This window comes from Drosophila pseudoobscura, chromosome X (genome assembly GCF_009870125.1).
Source record: "Drosophila pseudoobscura strain MV-25-SWS-2005 chromosome X, UCI_Dpse_MV25, whole genome shotgun sequence".
In the NCBI taxonomy this organism is placed as follows: domain Eukaryota; kingdom Metazoa; phylum Arthropoda; class Insecta; order Diptera; family Drosophilidae; genus Drosophila; species Drosophila pseudoobscura.
Window position 1 is genome coordinate 6029343 of NC_046683.1, and position 24690 is coordinate 6054032.

The window sequence follows — 24690 nt, forward strand, 5'->3', positions numbered from 1 at the left end:
CAATACAGGGCATCGCAGGAACCATTCCGGAAACCATCCGAGAACACTTCCTTCTATCCCATCCCATCTCATTCCAACCTTTCCCTTCCTTTACCCGCCAGCCAAGCGGAAAAAGGCTTGCTGCACGATAAGATTATACCCCATGTGAGCGGGAGAGTGTGCGTGTGGGTGACCCCATTGTTGTTTTGGGGTCAGCTGAACCATTTGTGGACTTTCGATTTAATATAAATTGGGAATGAGCTTTTCCCAATTTCTCCTATTCGTTTCGTTTCGTTTTCGATTTTGGGTTCGAAAAGGTTAAAGAGGTTCTCGAGGCTCCGTCTTGGTCTTAGTTTCAGTCTCATTCTTAGTCTCAGTCTCAGTCTCTGTCTCCATTCGCCCTATTAAATGGCCTGCTTTATTGCACCACAAATCATCCACAAAATGTTAAAGGACTCTCCCGCATTAGTCCTATTTCGTGTGTGTGTTCATGTGTGCGGTTCAGTAAAATTGTTATTGTTTAATGGCTGCATGATGTCCGAGTTTTGGATGTTTCGTGGGACCCTGAACGGGCCGGGTTCGGGCCTCAGTTTCTAAGCCGGATTTCAATTAACGCCTGGGGGCCAGCTTGGCTGCGCGGTCGTGCGGCTATCAGGCTGCAACCATGACCAGCCAGAATGTTTCCAACAATCGCGTTCGGTTCACCACTTGACTGGCATCAAATGAAACAACAATTGAAAAATTCCGCCGACTCATCTAGCCATCATGAGGGAAATCTCTGAACGCTTCCTGCCCTGCCCGGAGTGGGCATTGACTGGGGACGCCATTTGACTGTGGTCATGGATGCCACAAAACATATGCCACCACATTCCTCTGCCCTGTTCTGGCTGTGATTTGGGCTCTGATTCACTATCTAATTTCACTTAAACTCGCTTTCGGCTGGAGCCTACAGAAAAAGCCCTTTGTGTCCTATACTCCAATATTGCTATTTCTACGGGTATTTGCTGCTCTAAAGTCATGGAATCGGTGTAGTTTTCCTGTAATTATTTAGCTCCCACATGAAACATGGCTTAGGCACAATTAACTTATAAAAGCTTCACCTTTCAGGCGAAGTGAAAATGATCATTACATTTTGTTGGCGTTGGGCTCACTTAAAATATCTTTCAATTTATCAATGTCCAATTATACGTTAACTGGCAGCTAAACAGACAGTTGACTGAACTCAGCTCCCAATTCGGACAGTTTTAATTCCTGAACTTTCAACTGCACATCGACATCGACGCACACATGTAAGTATGTGAAGCCTAGTGACCCGAGTGTATAAATAGTTAGATGCAATGCTTGAACTGTTTGATTGATTTATTCCCCATTAAGAACTCAACACATCTCTATTCGAGATATGTAACTCGTACCTGTGCCACACGGCAGAAGTGAGCAGCATCTCAAGTAGCTTGAAATCAAAACACAATTGCCGACAGACGACAGATCGAACAATGCATTTGATTGCGAATCAAAGTAACTTGTAAAGGAATTACCTAACCACAAGTTCTCTCTTAAGAGAGAGAGAGAGAGAGAGAGCCACATTGGGAGAGGGGAAAGGTCAATGTGGAAATGGGACAATAAGGGGCAATGGGGCAATGGATCCGCCGAGACTGGGGCAGTGAGATGTCATCCAGGCACTGCCCTCTTCCTTTTGTTGAGGCAGGACTCAGTGGCGGATTCAAAGAAGACTGCATAGATTTTGGTCTTCCAAGGGTTCCCCCTTCTCTGGTACGAAGTGTATTTGTGTCTGAGTCAGTGTGTTCCCTTGGCTTCTACATAAATTTGCAATTTTCCAAATTCAAATTCTTTGTAAGTTGTCAGTCAGAAGGCAATTTCCCATTCGGTATGCACAATGCCAGGCGGCAGGCGGCAAGCTGCAAACGGCAAGCGGCATACAACAAGCATTGTGGCGTATGCATAGGCGCATGTTGAATGCTCCTCTCTCTGTACTATGTGTGTGTGTGTCTGTGTGTTGGTGTATTTGTGTCAAAAGTTCGCCTACATTGCAGCCAGCAGGCGGCAGCCAGTAGCAGCCAGCAGCAGCTTAAACATATCGATTCACACATACACACACTCTCTCTTCTCACACAAACAAAAGCCACTTTAACTTTTGCTGTTTGCAGAGATTTTTCAAGCAAAAGTTCTTCTGCTTCTTCAGCCCCTTTACACTGTCATGCCATGTCTGTGCACGTGTGTATCTGTGTGTGCATCTGTATGTAAGTTCTGAATCTGTGTGTGCTTGCCTCAGCTTGGCATCAACTTGTTTAGGTGGGGTAAACTTTTAAGTTTCCCCTTGCCAAAAATGAACCGAAACTAGAACAGAAAGTGGTTAAGTGTACGAGTGGAGTGTTCCCGGCCCTGACACCTTTGCTCCCCTCCAAATAATACAGTGCTACCTCCGCCATATGAGAAATACATGCATACATACATATATTATGCATATGCTTAATATATGCAAATTTGTGTCACGCGCTTTTCAACACTTATCAAACGAGTAAATCCCTGTAGAGCAACGAGAAAGTTTTAAAGTTGCGTGCTGAAATTCCTTTAATCCTGAGCCAAAATCGTTTCTTTTCTCTCTAAATAATACAGTGCTACCGCTTGTACACATACATGGTACAGGACATGTGCATGGTTGATGAACTTATGTAAATTTCTGACAAACGAAACGCTTTTCAACACTGATTAAGCTACAGAGTGTGCGGAGAAAGTTTTCAAGTTTTGGAGTTGAAAATGTAGGTAATTTATATTCTCAGTACCTGCAAATTTTAAATAATACAGTGCCTTCTCTCTTGTAATATGCACTGTGTTGATTAACTTATGTAAATTTCTGAAAAACGTTTTTCAACACTGATTAAACCATTAATTGACAAAATTTTCTTCCCACAAGGAGAGTGTGTGGAGAAAGTTATAGAGCTTAGAGTTCTTTAGAGTTTAAGTTAATACAGAATTGGCTCACCCTGAACTAAAACTACAGAGCTATGTATGTACCTCCCTCATAAAATAAGGTATTATTCATATGGTTAAACATATATCTGTCCAATGCTTTGCAACACCTATGAAAACCCCTTAAAAACCGCTTAAAGGCAGCATCATCTGAAGGGACTTCTATGAAATTGAATGTTTATTGTTGTTTCTTTGACAATACTTAACCATACCGCCCTAGAGCCCTAGAACATTGAGTGGGAGAAATAGAGACACAGAGAAAAATTAACAGATCTAATGATGGACTGAGGGAGAGAGTTAGCGAATGAGCGAGCAGGCGAACGAGCGATTTGGATTAGAGTTGAGTTGAGTTTTGAGTTTTGAGAGAGGTCTGGCATTCGCTTACACATCAATGATATATAAGATATATAGATAGTTACACATAGGTTCATACACTACGATAAGATCGGGTTAGTAATTAGTAACAGAGACAGAGAGAGAGAGAGACAAAGAGTGTGTGTGTATGTGTGAGACAGAGCGATCAATGAGAGTTAGTCGGTTAGTTAGTATCGAGGGTCATATCAAGGACTTTACGATTATTTTCTGTGGAGGGTGAGCAAGAAGGGGGATTATCTCACACACACGTGCGTACGCACGCACGCACGCACGCACACAATGCAAGAGAGTTTACACACACACAAAAACATAGGTTAGATAACGCTAGAAAAACTTGAATCTCCAGTTAAACAGATATTGTAGGTATATACGCATATATGCACGAGTATATGATAGTAGGTTAGTGAGCAACATTCCTCTTAATGCGTCGTAGTGAGCAGTAGTAAGCCATCACGGCCCTGAGGCTCTTCCACTTTGTCGTCTGCTGGCCATTCCCATTGCCAGGGGCGTTGGGGTTGGCCTGGACGCGACACTGCTGGGCCAGCTCCTCGGGATGCTCGCTGATGAAGGAGGAGAGCGTCTTCATTTTGGTGCTGCTGCCGGAGTTGATCAGGCGCTGTGCCACCAATGTGCCGTTGCTCTGGTCGGAGGACGGACTGTTCTGAAGAAGACGCACCTGGCGGCGCTGGCGTGGATGCTGCTGCCGCTGTCCCTGTCCCGGCGTCACTATAAGTCTATCCTTCTCTGTGTATCCTAAACTACTGTGTGCGCAGCCACAAGCCATCTGGGACGAGCTGGCCGATCTAAATCCGTGTGCGATCCAGGCGATGCGATGCAAGAAGTTCTTACACTGATTAACTTTTGCTGTTCGTTGGTGGTGGTGGTGTTGGTGGCAGTGGGGTTTCGGTTTACGAGTACGAGTATCTGTATGCCGTGGTTGGAGTGGAGCTGAGTGGCCGTGTTTAAAGAGATTAACCCCAACTGAGATGGTCCATTAGGGCATGAGTGGCCACAGCAGTAGCCGCAAAGAGTTACTAACTTACTGAATCTCTCCGTGTATGTGTCTCCTGGGACAGTAACTCTTCCTCTTGGCCTTGTTTGACTCTCTCATTCATGTCTCAGTTAATTAATGAAACCATGCACAAGCACACACACCCACACACAGGCCGAGACACGGACATGGGCAATCCCGGCTAATTGTCATTGCTAATTTCCCTTTTGTCACCACAATAAACACAAACAAAAGTTATCCTGTCCCTGTTCCTGTTCCTGTCCACGTTTCTTCCTGTCTGTCTGTCTGTCTGTCTGTGTGTGTGCGTGTGTGTGGGTGTCTTTGCGACAGCTCCATTCAACTGCAAAAACATAAAAAGTTGAGGCCGCAGTCTCAACATATAACACATACAGTGCGTTTGAGCGCTGTAAGGCAACACTGGGTGCCAGTGCACCCTAGATAAATGCCTCAAATATTGCTCAGTTCTTGAATTTACTCGCTTATCGAATAATCTGAGTATTCAAAAAGATATTCGGCTATTAGATACTTGAATTAATTTTTATGTAGGATAATCGTTAAGCTTTAATCAAAATCGGCAGCTTATAAGTTGATGCACTCAATTGTGAAATTTCTCTACATATAAATAGGCCAAAATATTACAAAATCAGCAATCGACCAATGTAATAAATGGAAATCATTAACGCTTTAAAGCTATTGATTAGAATTCAATGACGATGAAAGGGATTACCCAAGAGGCGTATGTATTTAATGATGTTCTCAAATGAAGAGAACTACTTTTTGAAAGAAGATTAAGCTCCAAATACTTTTGAAATTATTCATCAATAGTCGCCCCACTTCATCAGTTAGTCCTTTTACGTTCCAAGTACGTTTTCCTGTCAGCTAAGAAACGCACTGTATCTGTGTATAGCTCTTACTTTGCAGATCCAAGACTTTTGATTAGGTTAACCAGAACTCGAGCTGAAAACTTTTGATGTTACACCCGGTCCCAGGTCCCTGTTCCCCATCCCTTTCTGCTCCTTTAATTTCAGTGTCAACTCCAGCTCCAATCTCAAAAATATTCATGTTATACAAATGTACGAGTGTACGTACGCCCTTGGGTGGGGGGTGGTCCTAGCTAATTACTAATTAGATTTAATTGAATCAAGTTTGTTGTTGTTGTTGATTTTTTTCGGTTAAGAATACGAAATACGAATACGGATACGGCTGTGAATGTGGCTTACGGTTGATCAAATACAAAAAGCTGCCAAGCTGGCAAGTAGTGGCGAGGCGTGGCGAGGCGGGTTGAACGAAGCCCAACAAAGTATGCTACACATTTATCAATTACGCTTACTGCACGTTTCTATGTATATGTAAACGCAATGTCTACATGTGTGTGGGTGTAAATGGATGTCTGTGAGCATGAGTGTGTTCGTGTTTGCCAGATTATGTTCATGTGTTTGTACGGCCGGCGATTTGAATAAATCATCTTTGTTGCTTTTCCTGCCCTTTCCTTCCATCGCCTATGCTTTCAACTTTTATTTTACAGTTATGCACGTGTCAATGTTTACGAGTATGTGTGTGTGTGTGGGTGTTTATTTGTGTGTGTTTGTTTTTTTTGCCCATATGTGGCCTGAACTTACCTCTGACTGGGACTCTTGCTATCCGAGGAATGCGGCGCACTGTGGTTGTCATCGTCATGGGCCATCTTATGGTGTCGCTTGTGATAGCCGCCAGAGCTTTCGCCAGCGGCAGCACCACCGGCAACACCGCTGGCCCCGCCAGCCCCACCGCCAGAGCTACTGGTCCCCGTTGGACTTATGACATCCGTGTCGCTGTTGCAGTCGTGAATCTGGCGTGCCACATCCTTGACGAACTTCCCAGCGCCGTGCTCGTGATCGTGCGTTTCCATCTGCCGAGTAAAGAGGATTATATTCAGGGAATAAGTCGATTATATTAATTGGGTTCATCACATCGATGTGTTTGTCCGATGTGTGTGCAAGTGTGCCATGGTGGCAGGGTAGCAGGGTGCCAGGGTGCCAGTGCCCCAGTGTGCATGTGTGAATGTGTGAATGTGCAATTGAGCGCATCCTTATTGCTTATTATGCAAATTTGCCTGCAAATGGGCCCGGGGCAAGTGTTATGTGCAGACAATTTGACAACAAATGCAATATTCAAGACATAGCAACAGCATCAGAAACTGTTTCAGCATCAGCTTTTAAACATCTACATCTACCCAGTGCTCAGAGCCATTTCCCGCTTGGCCTCGATGGTGCATTCTAAATCGCATGACGATACTTAATAATTTATCTCATTGCTGCCGACACGACAACTTCCTCAATTGAAGCTCCACAGTCGTCTCGACCTTCAGGTGAGCGGTTGTCAGGGTAGGGAAGCAGACAAATTGTGGAGCGGGGGGAATGGCTGGTGACTTGAGAAAAGTTGCAGGCGGGAATTGAAGAGTACTCGCATTCGGCAGATCAGAGCCGGTAGCTATTGGAAGTTATTTGTAGGTACCTGAGAAAATCAGAGTAAAAACCCAGCTCTTGGGATAAAATTGGCCTGAAATCAGTTGGTCATTCATTGCTGATGAATTGTTTATAAGTTTCCCCAAGAGTAGGAAGTGGCTAACATGTGTCCGCTGCAGCTACGACTACAAGTGTTTTCTCAGAATTCCTCTTAAGAAACGGTCAAAATTGGTTCATATATTTCCGTAGCAACCGACTGAGGGTTGGTACTAGAATTGCGATGAGCTAATGTCGTTTATTATCGATTCAAAGCTTGAAGAGATCAAACAGAAATTCCTTGCGGACGTGAGAGTAAAGTAAGAAACCACAAAACCGAATATAAATTCCGGCTTTAATTGGTAAGAAATGTATTTCAGCTTTCGATTCATCAAATTTATTAATTGATTTCATATTGGTGTATTCTCCATAGCTACAGAAAGTCGTCCCCAAAATGAAATAAGCCAATATTAAAGCCATTTATTAAAGCCACAACAGTCCACACTGTCACACAGCGTCTTAGGTGAATGGAATTAGAAGTCTGTTTCGTGTTTCCAGCTACTGGTATCTTTTACCAAAGGCAAAATTTATATCAAATTCCCTATCCAGCGAACACTAACTAGCGATCTGGATTCCAATAAGCATCGGAAATCAAAGGTTGGTCTGTGTAAACAACTTTCCGAACTTTGCGTAACTGTGGCAATGAAATCACAGTGTCCCCCTCTCATAACATTTTTGGCACACTTTGATTGGGTCAGTGTTCGGAGAACTTGTCCTCTAACCCATTACAAATTTACACCCAAGTTCGGGGCATGCCGCCAAAGTACTTGGGTAAGTACCAGCTGCCGCTGCTCATGTGCGGTAAACTTAAGAGCTGAGCTTCGATTCGTCCATTGGGACAGATTGCCAGTGTCCTTGGGGGCTGTCCCTATGTCCGTGTGTGTCCGTTACATAACTGGCGTTAATCCGGCAAAGAGTTTCAATTTGGCATTCGTTCTAAATAGAGAGGGGGAGACCACATAACATATCTATCGGGATTTGTATGCCGCTCCCACCAATTAGCTGACAAATCGGTTCAGTGCCAGATTAAGCTCCACTCAAACCCAGGGACATCCCAATTGTGTGCGGCACGAAACTTGATTGGAATTTATTGTGGTTCACATTCTGGTGCTGAATGCGGGTCTGCGTCTGTGTCTGTGTCTGGCTCGGAGTCGGAGCAGAGCTGAGCTCCCCCAAAAAGGGGATTCCATAAATATTTATGACCGAAAGTTTTATGGGCTAAAAAGTGAATTGTCCGGGGTTCCTGCTCGTGTTGTCCTTTCCCCATGGTCTCCGTTTTAATTAGGCAATGACAAGTCGGATACGATGCGATATGAGGAGCACTTCCAATTTCCTGCACGGCTTATGTGCAGGACAATGCCGATGTGGTCCTGGCTACGGGCACGGGTGTAGCGAGGACCACACAAATTGCAGCCACAATCAAATTTTTTATGACGTAGGCTCGAAGGGTGGTGGGTTTTCTTTATTAACTTTTGAATAATTTACAATTTGGCCTGATGGCGCCCTCGATTCATTCGTGGGACATCCACAGCGAATGGTAAATGCTCTGATTTGCTGCGAGAGTTCCGAGAAAACCCGTTCTGATCTCCTTGAAAAATATTTCACAGGAATTTTATTATTGCACTGGGTGGCTTGAAATCCTCATTACTACGAAAACTGTTGGATCTCTTTGTGAAACTGCATTAAATCTCTGCTTTAATGCACTGGATGCGTAACAAGGGAAAACTACTGCGGCTCTATAAGGTCAGAGGAAAACTAATGTAATTTTTTTAAACACATTTCGATGGAATTCATTGGGCGACTTGGCCAAGAGCAACTGCTCATGAACTTAATTTGACACGGAATGGCATATTTGTGCGACCTTTTTTAACTTTTAACACATCTTTGGATTGCGAAGAACTAATTCCTCTTAATTGAATCAAATAATGGAATTGAAAGCCTAACCCAGACTTTGATCCTGAAAATCAAATCATGAAACACGAACAGAATCGAAATTTATGTAGTTCCATAGAGTGATTCCATCACTTTAAGGTCTTGTACATATTTAAGTTTGAATTGTTTTCAATCGCCGATATCTTAATGAATATGCCCAGCCCCATCGAATACCCTACTGCAGCAATATCAATATCAAAAAATATAGCCACCAAGGACATAACCGTAAAAACCATAATCAAAAATGTTTAAACTTTATGTTTTATGTTTGTCCCGCAGCAAAAATGGTTACAGATGGCAAATGGTAAACAGAATGAGGCATAGACAGGGATAAGGGTCGGGTAGGTCGGCTGTGGCCTAAATGTGCATACTATAGGTAGGTATACTCACCGTATATAGGCCCGTTGCAGTGGCCCCCGACGACGAGGATGATGCTGCTGCTCCAGTGCTGCCGTAGTTGAGCTGTGAGTGATAGCCGCTGGAGAGGATCTTCTTGTGTGCGGATGCATGCGCCCGATACGCGCTCACGCTCAGTTTCATTGTGGCATCAACTCGATGCCCCCCACGCCCCACCTTTTGTGGGCGTTGTCACTTGTAGTCAGATTGGTGTCGCCGTTTGTGTGCGCTGGCCCCTGCGTGGGCGTGGTCGCTTCACTGCTCTAATGCTCCTGGTCCTGCTGATGCTTGTCCTGCTCCTGCTCCCGCTCCTGCTCCTGTTCCTTTTACTGGTTCTGCTGTTGATGTTCCTCCTGATGTTGCTATTGTTGCTGTAGTTGCTTTCAAGTTGCGTTGAATTGGGCCTAATTGAGTGCCCAGAGGCGGCTGACAAGGACGACACCGTTTTTGGTTTTCTGGCTAACAGGAGGGTAGGCGTTTTGGCCAGAGAGCAAAGCACGAATGTGTCGACACCCAGAAACAAAGCAAACTTTTTATTGCCGCCTTTAGTGGTGTTCTTTCTCCTCCTCCTCCTCAACCTCCGCCTTTTCTTTTGCCTTTGCCTCGTGGTGTTGTTGCTATTGTTTGTTTGCCTGTTTGTGATGCGACAGAAAGACAAAGGTCCTGGCAATGGGTGGAATGCAGATGATGGACTATGTGTCACTACTGTGCCCTGGCCAGGTCTTGGCCGGGGCTGGCGCTGGCGCTGTTATGCCCGTTCTGGTCTGCTTTTGGGGCCACTGTTCAGTTTTAGTTGGCCATAAACGTGGCTGCTTCGGCTGCTTCTGGTGGTGGTGGCGGTGCTGCTGCTGCTCCTGGCATTGGGGCATGTAGGTGGCTGCTGCGTTACTTCTCCACTTCCACTTCCACCTCCAGCTCTTCTGTTACAGTTCCTGCTGCTACTCCTCCCACTTCTGTTCCTTGCTGTGTGCGGGGGGTCCTTTTTGCGTGTGGCTGCGCCGCCTCTACCGTTGTCAAGCTCTCTAGAGGATCCTTCGTCGTGTTCTCTTTTAATTGTTTGTAATTTGGTTTTTAGTGCTCTACGGTTCCCTCTGTTGTTGCTGTGACTTTTGTTGCTGTAGTTGGGTGTTGTTGTTGTTGTTGCTATTGTAGTTTTTGTTGCTAAGGCCTCATGTCACTTTAGTTACAAGTATCTGTAGCTGTTGTATCTTACGCTGCTGGTGCTGGTGCTGCTGCTGCTATTGTATCCGTTGTTGCTGTTGTATCTCTCGTTTTTGCCTGCAGCGAAGAAAACATTTAGCTAAGTAAACATTAAAGTGGAAATTAATTAAAATGTCTAACAATTTAGTTACAAGGTTAAAGGCACTCTCACACACAGGCGCGCACACACAGACGGGCACACATTTAATGCTCCGCATTAGTGTTTGCCTGTGCGTGTGCGTGTCGGCAAACTTTCAGCTCATTTGGGCTTTGGATCGGTTTAGTTTTTAACTGAATTCCTCGAGCAAAAGTCGCTTAAAGGGCAGCCACAATCTGCTCCCACCATCACCATCACCATCCGTGTGTCTATTATGAACACTTGCTATGCCCTTGCAAAGGATATTATGATTTCTATGTTTGCAACGAAACGAGATAAGTATTTATAAAAGATAGTATATGCCTAGAGTAATTTGCAATTTTCAAATTCTTATCAAATCTATTGCATAAAAATGATTTAATTCCTAAAAAACTTTTCATTACTTTAAATTGTTATTCAACATTTAAGAGCAATGAAACGAGTGGATGCATACCATCTCTGGAATAGATATTGTACCGCTCTGAAAAAGTAAATAAATTCGAATACTTAAAACCAGAAAACCATGCCCGACCATGCTTTCTATGCTGTCTGCTCACCGAAAGGACTGAGAGAAGCTACCCAAACTCGCTCTCTCTGCTGATCGGGGAGAGAAACAAAAGCAGCTCTCTTTCGAAGACTGTCGTTCGGATATCAGCAGCTGAGCAAAACGAGCCAAGTGGAAGCATTAGGTTTTCGTTGTTGCTTTTTTCCGAGCTCTGCTTACAACGCTCGAACAAACCACTTTAGAGTTCTTAGTCCTTATAGGTCTGATAACTATATCACACAGCTATAACCCATAAGGATATTAATTTTCTTCTTGTGTTTCTTCTTACCTTTCAATCAGTTTTAATGTACTGAATCTGCAAGAGTATCTCAAGCTTCGGTCCTCAAAATCTCACCTTTCTCTCTTGTTTGGATTGCAATTCAAATTAATATTGTTGGAGCTGCGCACACACACAAAAACACACACACACAGGCAGACACACCCCATTTGCAGTTAAATACAAAACTTTTCGCCCAAAGTCATCTACAATAAATAGTCTCGAGAGCTCCATGGAAAGGAGGATTGCGGGGGGGTGGACAGACTAGGTGTGTGCGCCTGTGTGGGATATTCTGGGGGCCAGGGAAAGTTCATTAACTTTGTGGCAATTTTGATTTGGGGCGTAATTTAAGCTTTTGCATGGATAAGTTACTTGACTCCAGAGCACAATGATTGATGGCCGTGATTGAGTGGCTTGCTAATCTATCCGTATCAGGGAACTATCTTAGTCAACCCATGTCTATGTGTCTTTGATGCGGATTAGCCTCTGGTCATTGCCATTTATTAGTTAAACATCAGGAATCAGTGATGAAAGGGGTCATCAATCAATAAAAGCAATTACCAAAGCCTGAACCAGTACATAGTTTTGATTTTCCGAGCTGCTTCAATCATTTGAGCTAATCAAAGTTGATCTTGAATCTAGGACTCAATCATTTATGATTACAATCACTCTCACAGATATCAAACCATCATCTCTCAAACATCATTCGACCACAGATCAATCAACATTACATACGCTATGTTCCTTTCACGCTGAGCGTCAATTCAATGAGATGGCAATCAATCGCGCATCATTGCCAATCAATTTGGCGCTTAGTCGAATTGATTCAATTCTTTCATTCAGCACTCACTTAGCATACACTCGACATTCATTACAGAGACAATCACTTTATGCCCCCCACAGAAGCGGATTTATTACGGTTAACAATGGGCCAAGTATTCTTTATTAAAATACGTCCGGAGGTGTGGGCGGCTGGCCACCCTGTGGTGTGGTTGCCGTGGTTCGGGGATGCTGGCTGGTGACTGGCGGTGCCTCCAATGAATAACAAAAAACAAGACAAAAAAAGTTCATTCCTCAAACGAGGCTGTAAACATGTCGCAAATGTAAATCAAATGTATGACAGACAGAGTCTCGTGGATGGCCCCAAGGATAAGATACTTGTATTGTTCGTAAATGTGTGCAGCTCTTAGGAGGAGCTATGTCTGTACATCTAGTATCTTTCAGAGAAGGATGGATAGAGTTGGAGTACAAAAAGAGGGAGAAGGGCATAAAGTTGGAGCAATTACAGCAGAGAATCCATTGAGCCGAAGGCAAACATTCAATCAAGACTGTAAATTAAATAAACGATGGCCAAAGGAAGGGCTCTGTGCCACACTCTGTCCCGGAATCTGCCCGGAATCTGCCCGGTATCTGCCCGGTATCTGCCCGGAATCTGTTCTCCACCCACTCGGACTCTACTCCCACTTCGACTCCATGAATTGCACCTGTTGGCATCCTATATACTATACCCAACGATGGCACATAAAATGTAATTATAAAGCATTCAAACATCCGCCAAGGAGATATAAACTTTGCCCAGCCAGAGGGGGAACAAAGCGGTTAAATCAAGGGGGCTGAGTGGGTAAAGAGGAGCACAGCACCCAGGACCGAGGTTCTGCTGTGGGACAAGGGGCACACAATGTACGAGATTTAACACTTTGTGCGAACTCTTAACCGGCTTACAGAGCTGAAGAAGCCGCTGCAAGTTTTACGAGCTATTGCCTGGTCAGGCTGCCCATCAACATCCATGTATATGTATATATATCCATACATATATATGTACGTATTAAATACTATATAGGTTTTATTATATACATATATACGCAAGGGTGTATATGTGTATCTGCGCATTTTTCCACATAAAACTCAATGAAGCATCCACTGACAGGCGAGAGATAAAGAAGAAACTGGCAACGCCTGCTGCTGCTGCTGCTTCTGCTTCTGCTTTTGCCTGTGCTGTGCTCCTCTCCGTCGGCCTCCTACTGATTTCAATTTCAAAATGTACGCTCCATTGGACAGTAAGGAACACCCATTCACCCTCCGATAGCCCGATACCCTGATACCACGATACCAAGCCCCCAAGCGTCCAACAAAAAAGTGACATTAAAAAATGGTAGCTACTTATCAGACCCGAGGCCCGACATCCGAACACACCAGACCAGAGAATATTTATCAAAAACCTATCGCGTTGGGCTCACGCATACCGTATGTGAAATTCAAATTTTGAAACAGAATATAAGCAAAAAAAATCCCAACATTCGTGGAATTTTGATTGGTTTTTCGGTTGTTCATGAAACGAAATTTTTCTGAAAAAGACGGTGTGAAAAATGTACATTAAAATGCATGACTTTTTCCATATTTGGACGAGGCAGGGATTTTATATTTGTTTTTTAATGCCAAAGGGAATTAAAATTGTGGAAGGTGGTTAATGATATTCCAAGAAAAAAACATATACAAAAATTTGATCAAATAGCCATTTGTTCAGTTTTCACTAGCAATGTAGCCCTGATATTAAAGTCATCACTGAATGGATTACATCAATCTCCTCATACGAGTATACTAAACAAACTCGTATAGACAAGAACATTAAAAAACTTCTCTCGATCTATAGATAAACAAGCCAACAATTATTGCTTAGATTTTGCTCAATTCTACGAGGCCAGGAGTGCAAAAATGAAACCGGTTCGCTCATTCCTCAAAGTTCCAGACATGAATCAACGGACAAGCGAGGAGGAGGAGGTGTCACAACAGGACGAGCGCACGGCCCGAATGATGGGAGGTGAAATGTCGACTCAAGCCTATCTAGAGGAGCTTAAATGGCCAATGGAGAACCTTTCTATGCAGCAACAGCAGAAGCCTTCCGTTCAGGACCAGACCCAGGCTCGGAAGCGTATGTGCGCGCACAGATCCAGCTGTGGTATGCACCGTAGCTATCATCCAGGCGATTACCTAGCAAAACAGCCACATCAGTGCCAGAAGTATCAGAAGAATATTGATCGGAGTCCAGGCAAGCAACAGCAGCCTTCTCAGGACAGCCCGACAATGACAGCATCTTCAATCAGCTCCAGCTCCAAAGCTATGGACGTCCTATTTCGGCGTCCTTCTCGACGAAATGTTTCCTTTCTGATGGAAAATCCAGAGCCCTCCAATACAGCAGTTGGCCAACCGTCTTCATGCTGGAGCAGTACGGATGAGGCGAATTTCGTTGAAAATATCGATGAACCTGAACAGAATTTTCCTCAATGCAATCAAAGCCAGAAGAGAGCACCGATAAGCAAAACTACAGACGTCCTATCCCCGCGTCCTCATCACTACAGTCCACAAAAGCCAAAGATGCTTTATAAGAACACGGACGTGATAGACTTTGACAACGATTTGAAAGGACTTGATAAAAAATCATCATACAAGTACATGGAATATGCCCCTAAACTGTGTCAGAGTCTACCGCATCAGACGAATCAGAATATTTTTCATAAGCACAAACAGGAGCTTTATCAAATGATGTCACCGTCACGTGAGAAGGTCGGAAAACAGCAAGCTAAGCACATCCAATTGTCGCCTCCTCATCAATACAGTTGTATACTTGAGCCGCATAAGTGGGGCAGAGAGATTGGTGGGGAACTTCTCGCTAAGAACTCGGACATTCTTACATCACCATCCTTGAGCGAGATCTCCGAGAAGAATTGCGAAGATTCCACTGTAAAACGAAAACGATATAACAAATTCGGAAGGTGTAGTGACGAGAACGGCACGAACAGCACCTCCACAAGATCGACCGTGATCACTGTGAAGAGCAGGGACGAGCTGCGTTCCATGGTCCGGGACGAGCTGTGTGCCTTGGTCCAAAACGAGATTGAAATTCATTCGGTGTTCGGTGAACTGTCTGATACTGTGGTCTCTCATTTGAAGGACTATTTGTGCGGGCAGTCAACAACTGACAATGTTCCCCCACCCAAGAGCCAGTATAAGGATAGCCATTGTACAAATGCACCCAAGAATTCAGCCATAGATAATGTCCTGGATACCAAGAAGCAGGAGTCATATCAAACCCAAAAGAAAGCATCGTTCGGCAAAGGCATACCCAAAGATCATACTCAGCGTACGTCTCAGGATCTTATTAAGGAGCAGACACAGAAGTCGTATCGGCGCGCTTCGTATCACAAGAACCAAAAGCAACATTCCTATCGTACCTTCAAGCTGGAGGCCAAACAGAAGCAGCCTCCAAATCAGCAGCTCTCGTACTTTCCTTCATTCGCATGCTTCAGCGATACGCCTGAGGATGATTCCGAAGAGTCTAATTTCGAAGTGGATAAGAAGACACTCAACAAGCTCATGGAAGGTTCCCCAAAGCACAAACTCAAACACACACTGTCCGGTGACGAGAATGATGTGTTTTCCATTTCTAGTAGCAACTCGGTTTCGACTTCGATCAGTGCGAAGAGCGGGAACGAGCTGCGTGCCATGATCTGGGACGAGATGGAATTGCGGTCGGTGGATGTAGAAGAGAATGTGTCCATCTTTTTAGACTTGAGTCAACCCACAGATGACGGAAATCAGGATATGAAGGAAACAATGTCCAAACATCCAAACATCGCTTCCCTCCCGAATTTGGCCATAGATGTTGATGCGCCCACCACTGATTCATTTAAGGGTTCGAAACCATATCACAGATCTGTCTTAGTGAAGCGTTCCAGTGATCAAGCCGATTTTGCACCACAACAGCAGCAGCAGGACGATCGGAATCATCCTCAACAGTCGAAGACGTATCGCAAGAATTATCAGAGCTCCGCCAGCCAGCAGCAGGTGCAAAAGAACAAGGATCGGTATCCAAGACCTTCTCCGACGTCCTTTCAGCATCATTCAGAAGAGCAGTACCCAAAAACTACGTATCATAATTCTCCAAATCAGCATCAAAATCCTCAAGAGCAGCGGCAGCATTCACAACAGCCGTACGATGATCAGACTGAAGAGAATCCTGTCAAGATGATGCAGTACAAACAGCAGACGAAATACCAGAATCATAAAACTACAAAGAAGCATTCGCATGGGAATCGTCACTCGGAAAACCAGACAGAGGATGATCGCCAGAACCCCTCCAAGATGATGCAGCAAAATCTGCAGACAGAATACGAGAAAGCCCCTAAGAAGGAGCCGTATGAGGATCATCCTCAGCAGCCGACTCCTGATCAGTTCAAGCAGAAACCACCGGAGAAGTATCGAGTATCTCCGTACCACAATTCTACAGAGAAGCATTCGCATGGAAGCCCTCAGAATATGCAGCACTATTCAAATGATGAGCAGCCTCTTAAAAATCCTAACAGGTTGATGCAGCAAAATCTGCCGACGGAATACCAGAAAGCCCCTAAGAAGGATCCGTATGAGGATCATCCTCAGCAGCCGACTCCTGATCAGTTCAAGCAGAAACCACCGGAGAAGTATCGAGTATCTCCGTACCACAATTCTACAGAGAAGCATTCGCATGGAAGCTCTCAGAATATGCAGCACTCTTCAAGAAAGGTTTATGATGAGCAGCCTCCTAAAAGTCCTGACAAGATGTCGCAGCAAAATCTGCCGAAGGAATACCAGAAAGCCCCTAAGAAGGATCCGTCTGAGGATCATCCTCAGAAGCCTTGTCAAGATCAGCTCAGCGATACGCCTGAGGATGATTCCGACAACAACTTTATGGAATATTACGGTGAAGGTTCCCCAAAATACAGACCCAAACACACACTGTCCGGTGACGAGCATGATGTGTTTTCCATGGCTAGTAGCAACTCGGTTTCGACTTCGATCACTGCGATGAGCGGAAACGAGCTGCGTGCCATGATCTGGGGCGAGATGGAATTGCAGTCGGTGGATGTAGAAGAGAATGTGCCCATCTTTTTAGACCTGAGTCAACCCAGAGATGACGGAAATCAGGATATGAAGGAAACAATGTCCAAACATCCAAACATCGCTTCCCTCCCGAATTTGGCCATAGATGTTGATGCGCCCACCACTGAATCATTTAAGGGTTCGAAAACAGATGAGCTGCCACAAGTCGAGTGCAAAATGAGTATAGATGATTTAGTGAACTGCAAGGTCATCACTCCCATGATCATGAAGATACACAACAAGTATATGACCTCTATGCAGGATGCGATGCAGCTCATGAAGTATCTGGAGACGGTTCCGCGCCTTGTAGGTCAGATTTACAAGGACAACATCACGTTGGAAAAGGGGAAACTCTAAAAATGTTGAAAGTCACTTTGGATTCAATGATACCTCTTTATATATTTTATAATTATTGTATTAAATAAAACAAATTGCACAAAACCATGTAGAAATCTCTTTAAATGTATACTTATGTCAATCAATATTATAGCTGGAATGAACCAATCCAACTCCCGCTCACTCTCTCTTTCTCTCTCTGTCACAGTATTCCTCGCGCATTGTGCGACCTCTGGCGGTGGGGAGAAAGATATAGCGGCTGGTGTTGGTAGGAAAAGGGTGAGAGACAGACAGATGTAGCGTAATAAGAAACAGCAGCAGAAAAATGGAGACAGATAAAATATTCAAAAATTCGAATCAAATCGGCCATTAGGTGGAAAAGGGACAATCGAAATGCCAATTGAGGGAGATCGCCCCTCCCTACTTTAACGCACAAATAAAGTCGTTCCTGACTGCTGCTTCTCACAACGTTTCCACTCATTTTGAAAATAAGAATAAAAACCCTACCACACAATACTTGACTTTTCTTGTATCATATTCATTTTCATGCTTTCATTTTTAGCAAGCAAAGTAATCTTGCTATTAAAGTCATCCCTGAATGGGTAAAATCTCGTCATACGAGTGTACTGAACAAACATTTGAAAACAAATTGAAACAGCAATAATTTCCGCTCGCTTGATGGATACACAAGATCACAAGTGTTGCTCAAGCGATGGCAAAAGAGAAGAAACAAGTCACAGAATTCGCTACCTATTAGAGGATGAGATGCCGCAACAGAGCAAGAAGAAGCTATGGAAGGAAGTCCGTCAGATTATTTCTCCTACCGATCTAAGAACATTGAAATGGCTTACGGAGAAAACTCCAATCCAGGAGAAGACACAGAAACCATATCACAGATCTGTCTCAGTGCAGCGTTCCAGTGATCAAGCCGATTTTGCACCACAACAGCAGCAGCAGGACGATCGGAATCATCCTCAACAGTCGAAGACGTATCGCAAGAATTATCAGAGCTCCGCCAAGCAGCAGCAGGTGCAAAAGAATAAGGATCGGTATCCAAGACCTTCTCCGACGTCCTTTCAGCATCATTCAGAAGAGCAGTACCCAAAGACTACGTATAATAATTCTCCAAATCAGCATCAAAATCCTTCTCAAGAGCAGCGGCAGCATTCACAACAGCCGTACGATGATCAGACTGAAGAGAATCCTGTCAAGATGATGCAGTACAAACAGCAGACGAAATACCAGAATCATAAAACTACAAAGAAGCATTCGCATGGGAATCGTCACTCGGAAAACCAGACAGAGGATGATCGCCAGAACCCCTCCAAGATGATGCAGCAAAATCTGCAGACAGAATACGAGAAAGCCCCTAAGATGGATCCGTATGAGGATCAGCAGCCGACTCCTGATCAGTTCAAGCAGAAACCACCGGAGCAGTATCGAGTATCTGCGTACCACAAATCTACAGAGAAGCATTCGCATGGAAGCTCTCAGAATATGCAGCACTATTCAAGAAAGGTTTATGATGAGCAGCCTCCTAAAAGTCCTGACAAGATGATGCAGCAAAATCTGCAGACGGAATACCAGAAAGCCCTTAAGAAGGAGCCTTATGAGGATCATCCTCAGCAGCCGACTCCTGATCAGTTCAAGCAGAAACCACCGGAGCAGTATCGAGTATCTCCGTCCCACAAATCTACAGAGAAGCATTCGCATGGAAGCTCTCAGAATATGCAGCACTATTCAAGAAAGGTTTATGATGAGCAGCCTCCTAAAAGTCCTGACAAGATGATGCAGCAAAATCTGCAGACGGAATACCAGAAAGCCCTTAAGAAGGAGCCTTATGAGGATCATCCTCAGCAGCCGACTCCTGATCAGTTCAAGCAGAAACCACCGGAGCAGTATCGAGTATCTCCGTCCCACAAATCTACAGAGAAGCATTCGCATGGAAGCTCTCAGAATATGCAGCACTATTCAAGAAAGGTTTATGATGAGCAGCCTCCTAAAAGTCCTGACAAGATGATGCAGCAAAATCTGCCGACGGAATACCAGAAAGCCCCTAAGAAGGAGCCTTATGAGGATCATCCTCAGCAGCCGACTCCTGATCAGTTCAAGCAGAAACCACCGGAGCAGTATCGAGTATCTGCGTACCACAAATCTACAGAGAAGCATTCGCATGGAAGCTCTCAGAATATGCAGCACTATTCAAGAAAGGTTTATGATGAGCAGCCTCCTAAAAGTCCTGACAAGATGATGCAGCAAAATCTGCCGAAGGAATACCAGAAAGCCCCTAAGAAGGATCCGTATGAGGATCATCCTCAGAAGCCGTGTCAAGATCTGCTCAGCGATGCGCCTGAGGATGATTCCGACAACAACTTTATGGAATATTACGGTGAAGGTTCCCCAAAGTACAGAGCCAAACACACACTGTCCGGTGACGAGCATGATGTGTTTTCCATGGCTAGTAGCAACTCGGTTTCGACTTCGATCAGTGCGATGAGCGGGAACGAGTTGCGTGCCATGATCTGGGACGAGATGGAATTGCAGTCGGTGGATGTAGAAGAGAATGTGCCCATCTTTTTAGAATTGAGTCAACCCAGAGATGACGGAAATCAGGATATGAAGGAAACAATGTCCAAACATCCAAACATCGCTTCCCTCCCGAATTTGGCCATAGATGTTGATGCGCCCACCACTGAATCATTTAAGGGTTCGAAAACAGATGAGCTGCCACAAGTCGAGTGCAAAATGAGTATAGATGATTTAGTGAACTGCAAGGTCATCACTCCCATGATCATGAAGATACACAACAAGTATATGACCTCTATGCAGGATGCGATGCAGCTCATGAAGTATCTGGAGACGGTGCCGCGCCTTGTAGGTCAGATTTACAAGGACAACATCACGTTGGAAAAGAGGAAACTCTAAAAATGTTGAAAGTCACTTCGGATTCAATGATACCTCATTATATATTTTTTAATAATTCCATTAAATAAAACAAATTGCACAAAACCATGTAGAAATCTCTTTAAATTTATACTTATGCCAATTAAAGGAAAATATTGAGCGGTGTGCTGCTCTTCAGTCTTTCTTTTCAAAATATCGCCCCGCTCTCTGCCGCCTCCCTCACACGATGATAATTTACAATATTGATGAAACGACAAAAGCAAAAATACAGAACCATAGAGCATGATCATATCTATTTCAGAATCTGGATGAAATCGAATCAATATTATAGCTAGAATGAACCAATCCATTTGGCTGCTCAACAACCCGGGCACTCTCGCTCACTCTCTCTCTCTCTCTCTCTGTCACAGTATGAGGATCATCCTCAGAAGCCGACTCATGATCAGATCAAGCTGAAACCACCGGACGAGTATCAAGTATCTCCGTACAGCAATTCTACAAAGAAGCGATCGCATGAAAGTCCTCAGAATATGCAGCAGTCATCAACGTTTTTCAATTTACAAACGAATTTCACACCCATGTATCGTTCTTCAAAAACAATACAAATTACTATTTTGGTTTTGTTAAAATTTTTCTTTATGCTCATAGCTACTACGCAAACGCATATATTTTGTTTAGTATCCGCACAAAAACTGCGCACTGTACGGGAATTATAATTATGGAAGGACGTTAATATTATTCCATGAAAAAACCATATACAAAAACTGTGCAAATAAATTGGGTAAAATATAAATATGCAAATTTGCACATCATTCATTATGGGAAAAAGTATGCAAATTTTACAAACGAGCACTACACCGATGAAAATATATATTCATTTTGCAGATGTATACGGGTATATGAATGGATACATTTTTTTTAGTGGAATGTAAAGTTTGCTCAAAAGTAAAAGCCTGCAAGTAATTAAATTAATGGAGACATTGTACATGATTAATACAGATACTACATACGTATGGGGATAGAAAAATACTCATAGATTCGACACCATTACCTGGGTAATTTAGCTTTTGCCTTCTTTATAAATAATTTTATTTTAACCCAACCTGAAATTTGTCTCGGGAATAATTGGTCAGGACAACAACACTTTTGGTTTTCGAGCAAACAGCTGACGCGGCCCGATTCGGTTATCGTTACATAGGATGTTACTCATGTTCGTCCTCTACGATTCTGCGTTTTCAGTTTAGTTTCAGTAGTGTACCTTTGAAATTGTGGATGCCACAGATTTTCGCCCTTTGTGGAGGCGGAAGTTGGCGGGGCAAAGTTTTGAAATATTCTCGTAATAGTGACATATCACAGAAGCTCTTATAGTCTTGGAGCACTAGGCGCTAATAGGGACGGACAGACGGACGGACGGACAGACAGACAAGGCTCAATCGACTCGGCTATTGATGCTGATCAAAAATATATATACTTTATTCCTTCTGGACGTTGCACACATCCACTTTTACCACAAATCTAATATACCCCAATACTCATTTAGTGTAACGCGTATAAAAAGATGGAGAATTCACGTCTGCGAAAATTCAAATAAACGAGGAAAACATAGTATATAGAATAGCTTGGTCCAAATCAGTGGTGGAATCTTCAATGGGAAAAATCTCTGCATTCACTTGACCTAAAAAAAAGTTCGTAATAAAGTTACAACCGCCGCCTTTTTCTAAAGTCGCTAGTCAATTGCGATTTCAGTTGGCAAAGAATCTGGCCCACAGTATTCGAGATTCACCCAGATACTCATACAATTGTCCTTGGCTTTCTGTTGCCTACTCGTTGCGTGTTCCTTTTCGCAGTTTTCTTTTCTTTTTGTTTTGTATGGGAATCCCTTATCAACGATTATGTCAAATGTTTGGCCACTAAGTAGCCAAACTGTTGTCCACTAGGCCCCTCCTTTGTCCTTTTTGCCGCTGCCGCTGTCACTCAGTCTCAGTCGCATTCTCAGTCCATGTCTTTCGCTTCCCCGTTCCCCATTCTGGTGCGGCTTGTGATTGCTTTTCCGTTTGGCGTTGTCTCAAGACCGCAACAAGGAGCAGACAGGCCAGGCCGACAAGCTACAGTAGGTCCGGAGAGGCAACAAAGAAATCCTGTAGTATGTTATGAATATGAAGTTATGTACACAGAGAGGACGCCTCTCTGGCTAAGCCAAATGTTGCCATTGCTCATGCATATAGCCCGACTTAAGTGATTCTGGATGAGGGATGGGCAATGGTGATGGTGATGCCCATGCTGAAGCTGATGGTTGATTTTGGTTGAAACGGGGGCGACTGGGAGCGGAGTAGGTCAAGCAGCTGCTGCTACTGCTGTCCCCCTGGCTGTCTCATGTAAATTTTGTAAACTGAGCCGAAGCATAAATTAGGATGAAACACGATTTGCATGAAAGAGCATCACCATCACCGCAGTGACAAGGATGAGCCTCTCAATAACTACCTCCCAGTGCCTCTGAAGTTTCCTCCCATGGCCTCCACTTTCCCCTCCTTCCGAGTCTCTTTCCTTAGAGATTTCATGCAGAATCAACAGCCGTGGCCATACAAACGCCCTGGGGTCGTTTTTGCAAGATTGCCGACAAGGTGCTACCCTCATTCTATTAGGGATGCTCGTGCTTCGGTACTGTTTGCACAACCTATCGTTTATCTATGCTAAATAGTACAAAATTCGAATTTTCGAAGACAAAAAATAAATAATTTATCGATCTAAAGACTTTCTGCTGAGCTTGCGTCGGTTATTCGACCAGACGCTCAAATGAAGGTATTTTGGCATAAATATGTATGCTGCGTCGGCGAAATTCTTACGGCTATGGGACTTTTTTTCATAAGAAAAAACTATCCCCGAAGATACAAAAGAAGAATATCGGTTTCAAACCCAAAAACATAATCGATTGAAGGAATTTATCCGCTATAATCAATAGAATCGACTGAAAATAGACTTAATCAATGCTATTACCTTCAATAGACTGCAGGGAGAACACCTTGAAACTCTTTTCATACTCTTAAGAGATACACTCATCTAGGCGCATTGCTTATTGTTGAATATTGAAGGGTCTAAGCTTAAGGATCATCGGATTTAAACAACGCTGAAAATGTACAAATCAAAAATAGCAAAAACCACAGAAAATGAAGATTTTGGTTAATGACAAAGAATCGCAGTGCTATGGGCGCTCAAAAGGAGGTTCGATCAAAGTCATGTCACACCTGGTGGATAGCAGAGTATGCTCCTGTTCGTCTCACCCTTCCATGGGAATGGTTGGCCAATACCAGCTCGGGTACCCGAGACGGGGCTACCTTGATAATAAGACAGCATGTGGTAGGGCTTTCGTTATGCGTTTCGACTTTCGCCCGGTGCTGCTCGTTACGTGGATTGCCTCATGCATAAACATGACACTTGGTAGTCAGGGAACCCTCTTTCCAGCCCTATCTTATACCCTATCCGAATCCGAATCCGACCCTATCCCCCAATCGCAGAGTCCCTTTCAAAGATGAAGCAATTTGTGGGACTGTGATTTTGTATCAATTGCCAGGAGTGCTATGGGGGAATTGCTCATTCGCCGCATAAGCCGAGAGCGTAATACATTTTTCGAGGTGCCACATGGCACCTCTTAAACCGATTTATTTATCGCCTGCCTCCACAGCAGCCCATACGCACACATCACACACCCATAATAAAGGTCATATATCAGGTGGCTGGGGGGGGGGACAAGATCTTCCTGTTTGTCTTCGAATCGAATCGGGGATTGCCAGAAAGTGATTTATATAGGCAGAACGAACCCTTTGGAGACGCCAGCCACTACAGCCTAGGGACTACAAACACACACTTGTATGGAAATAATCCAGAGACGTAGAGACCAGCGGAGGGTCGGAAAATTCAATTAAAAGAAAACTGTTTTCCCAGCGAAAGGAATAATGCAATTACACCGAAACACACACGCACCCACAGAGATAGAGACACAGATACTGGCAGGTAGAAGAGCACGAGGAACGGCACATGGGGGCACACAAGAAAAAGCTTATCCTGCAGCCAGTCCAAGCATAAAGCGTAACCAAGGGCAATAAAATTATTAAGCCACACGCAGACGAGGAGAATAAAGTGAACGCTGGGGAAATAAAAGCA

General features: G+C 44.0%; 3 protein-coding genes across 13 annotated transcripts in view; 1 reads left to right on the forward strand and 2 right to left on the reverse strand.

The window, feature by feature from the left end:
- Positions 1–24690, reverse strand: part of LOC6901814 (serine-rich adhesin for platelets-like) — a 51332-nt gene that overhangs the window by 14334 nt on the left and 12308 nt on the right. For all 9 annotated transcript variants that reach the window (XM_033382540.1, XM_015186667.2, XM_033382539.1 and 6 more), the window contains exons 3-4: positions 9217–10500; positions 5974–6242 (exon numbers count right to left, since the gene is read on the reverse strand). In XM_033382540.1, the coding sequence (XP_033238431.1) occupies positions 5974–6242; positions 9217–9366 (419 nt within the window). In that variant the 5' untranslated portion in view covers positions 9367–10500. The remainder of the gene's footprint in view (positions 1–5973; positions 6243–9216; positions 10501–24690) is intronic.
- Positions 1120–4816, reverse strand: LOC117184511 (uncharacterized). Its single transcript, XM_033382546.1, has one exon. The coding sequence runs from the start codon at positions 4124–4126 to the stop codon at positions 3743–3745; it is 384 nt and encodes a 127-aa protein (XP_033238437.1). The 5' UTR covers positions 4127–4816; the 3' UTR covers positions 1120–3742.
- LOC6901816 (uncharacterized) lies at positions 13957–20640 on the forward strand. Of its 3 annotated transcripts, XM_033382543.1 has the most exons (3): positions 13957–13972; positions 14030–16088; positions 18525–20640. In XM_033382543.1, exons 2-3 carry the CDS (start codon positions 14092–14094, stop codon positions 20551–20553), a joined length of 4026 nt encoding a protein of 1341 aa, XP_033238434.1. In that variant the 5' UTR covers positions 13957–13972; positions 14030–14091; the 3' UTR covers positions 20554–20640. The 3 variants fall into 3 exon arrangements, with proteins under 3 accessions (XP_033238434.1, XP_033238433.1, XP_033238436.1); XM_033382542.1 differs by lacking the exon at positions 13957–13972 and having other exon boundaries at positions 13979–16088; XM_033382545.1 differs by lacking the exons at positions 13957–13972; positions 18525–20640 and adding an exon at positions 17432–17736 and having other exon boundaries at positions 13979–16069.

Excerpts from the sequence above, each read along its gene's own strand:
- LOC6901816 (XM_033382543.1), top strand. The coding sequence starts at position 14,092 with ATGAAACCGGTTCGCTCATTCCTCAAAGTTCCAGACATGAATCAACGG. Across the intron at positions 16,089-18,524 it reads GGTTCGAAACCATATCACAG|ATCTGTCTCAGTGCAGCGTT; the intron begins ATCTGTCTTAGT and ends ACCATATCACAG.
- LOC117184511 (XM_033382546.1), bottom strand. The coding sequence starts at position 4,126 with ATGGCTTGTGGCTGCGCACACAGTAGTTTAGGATACACAGAGAAGGAT.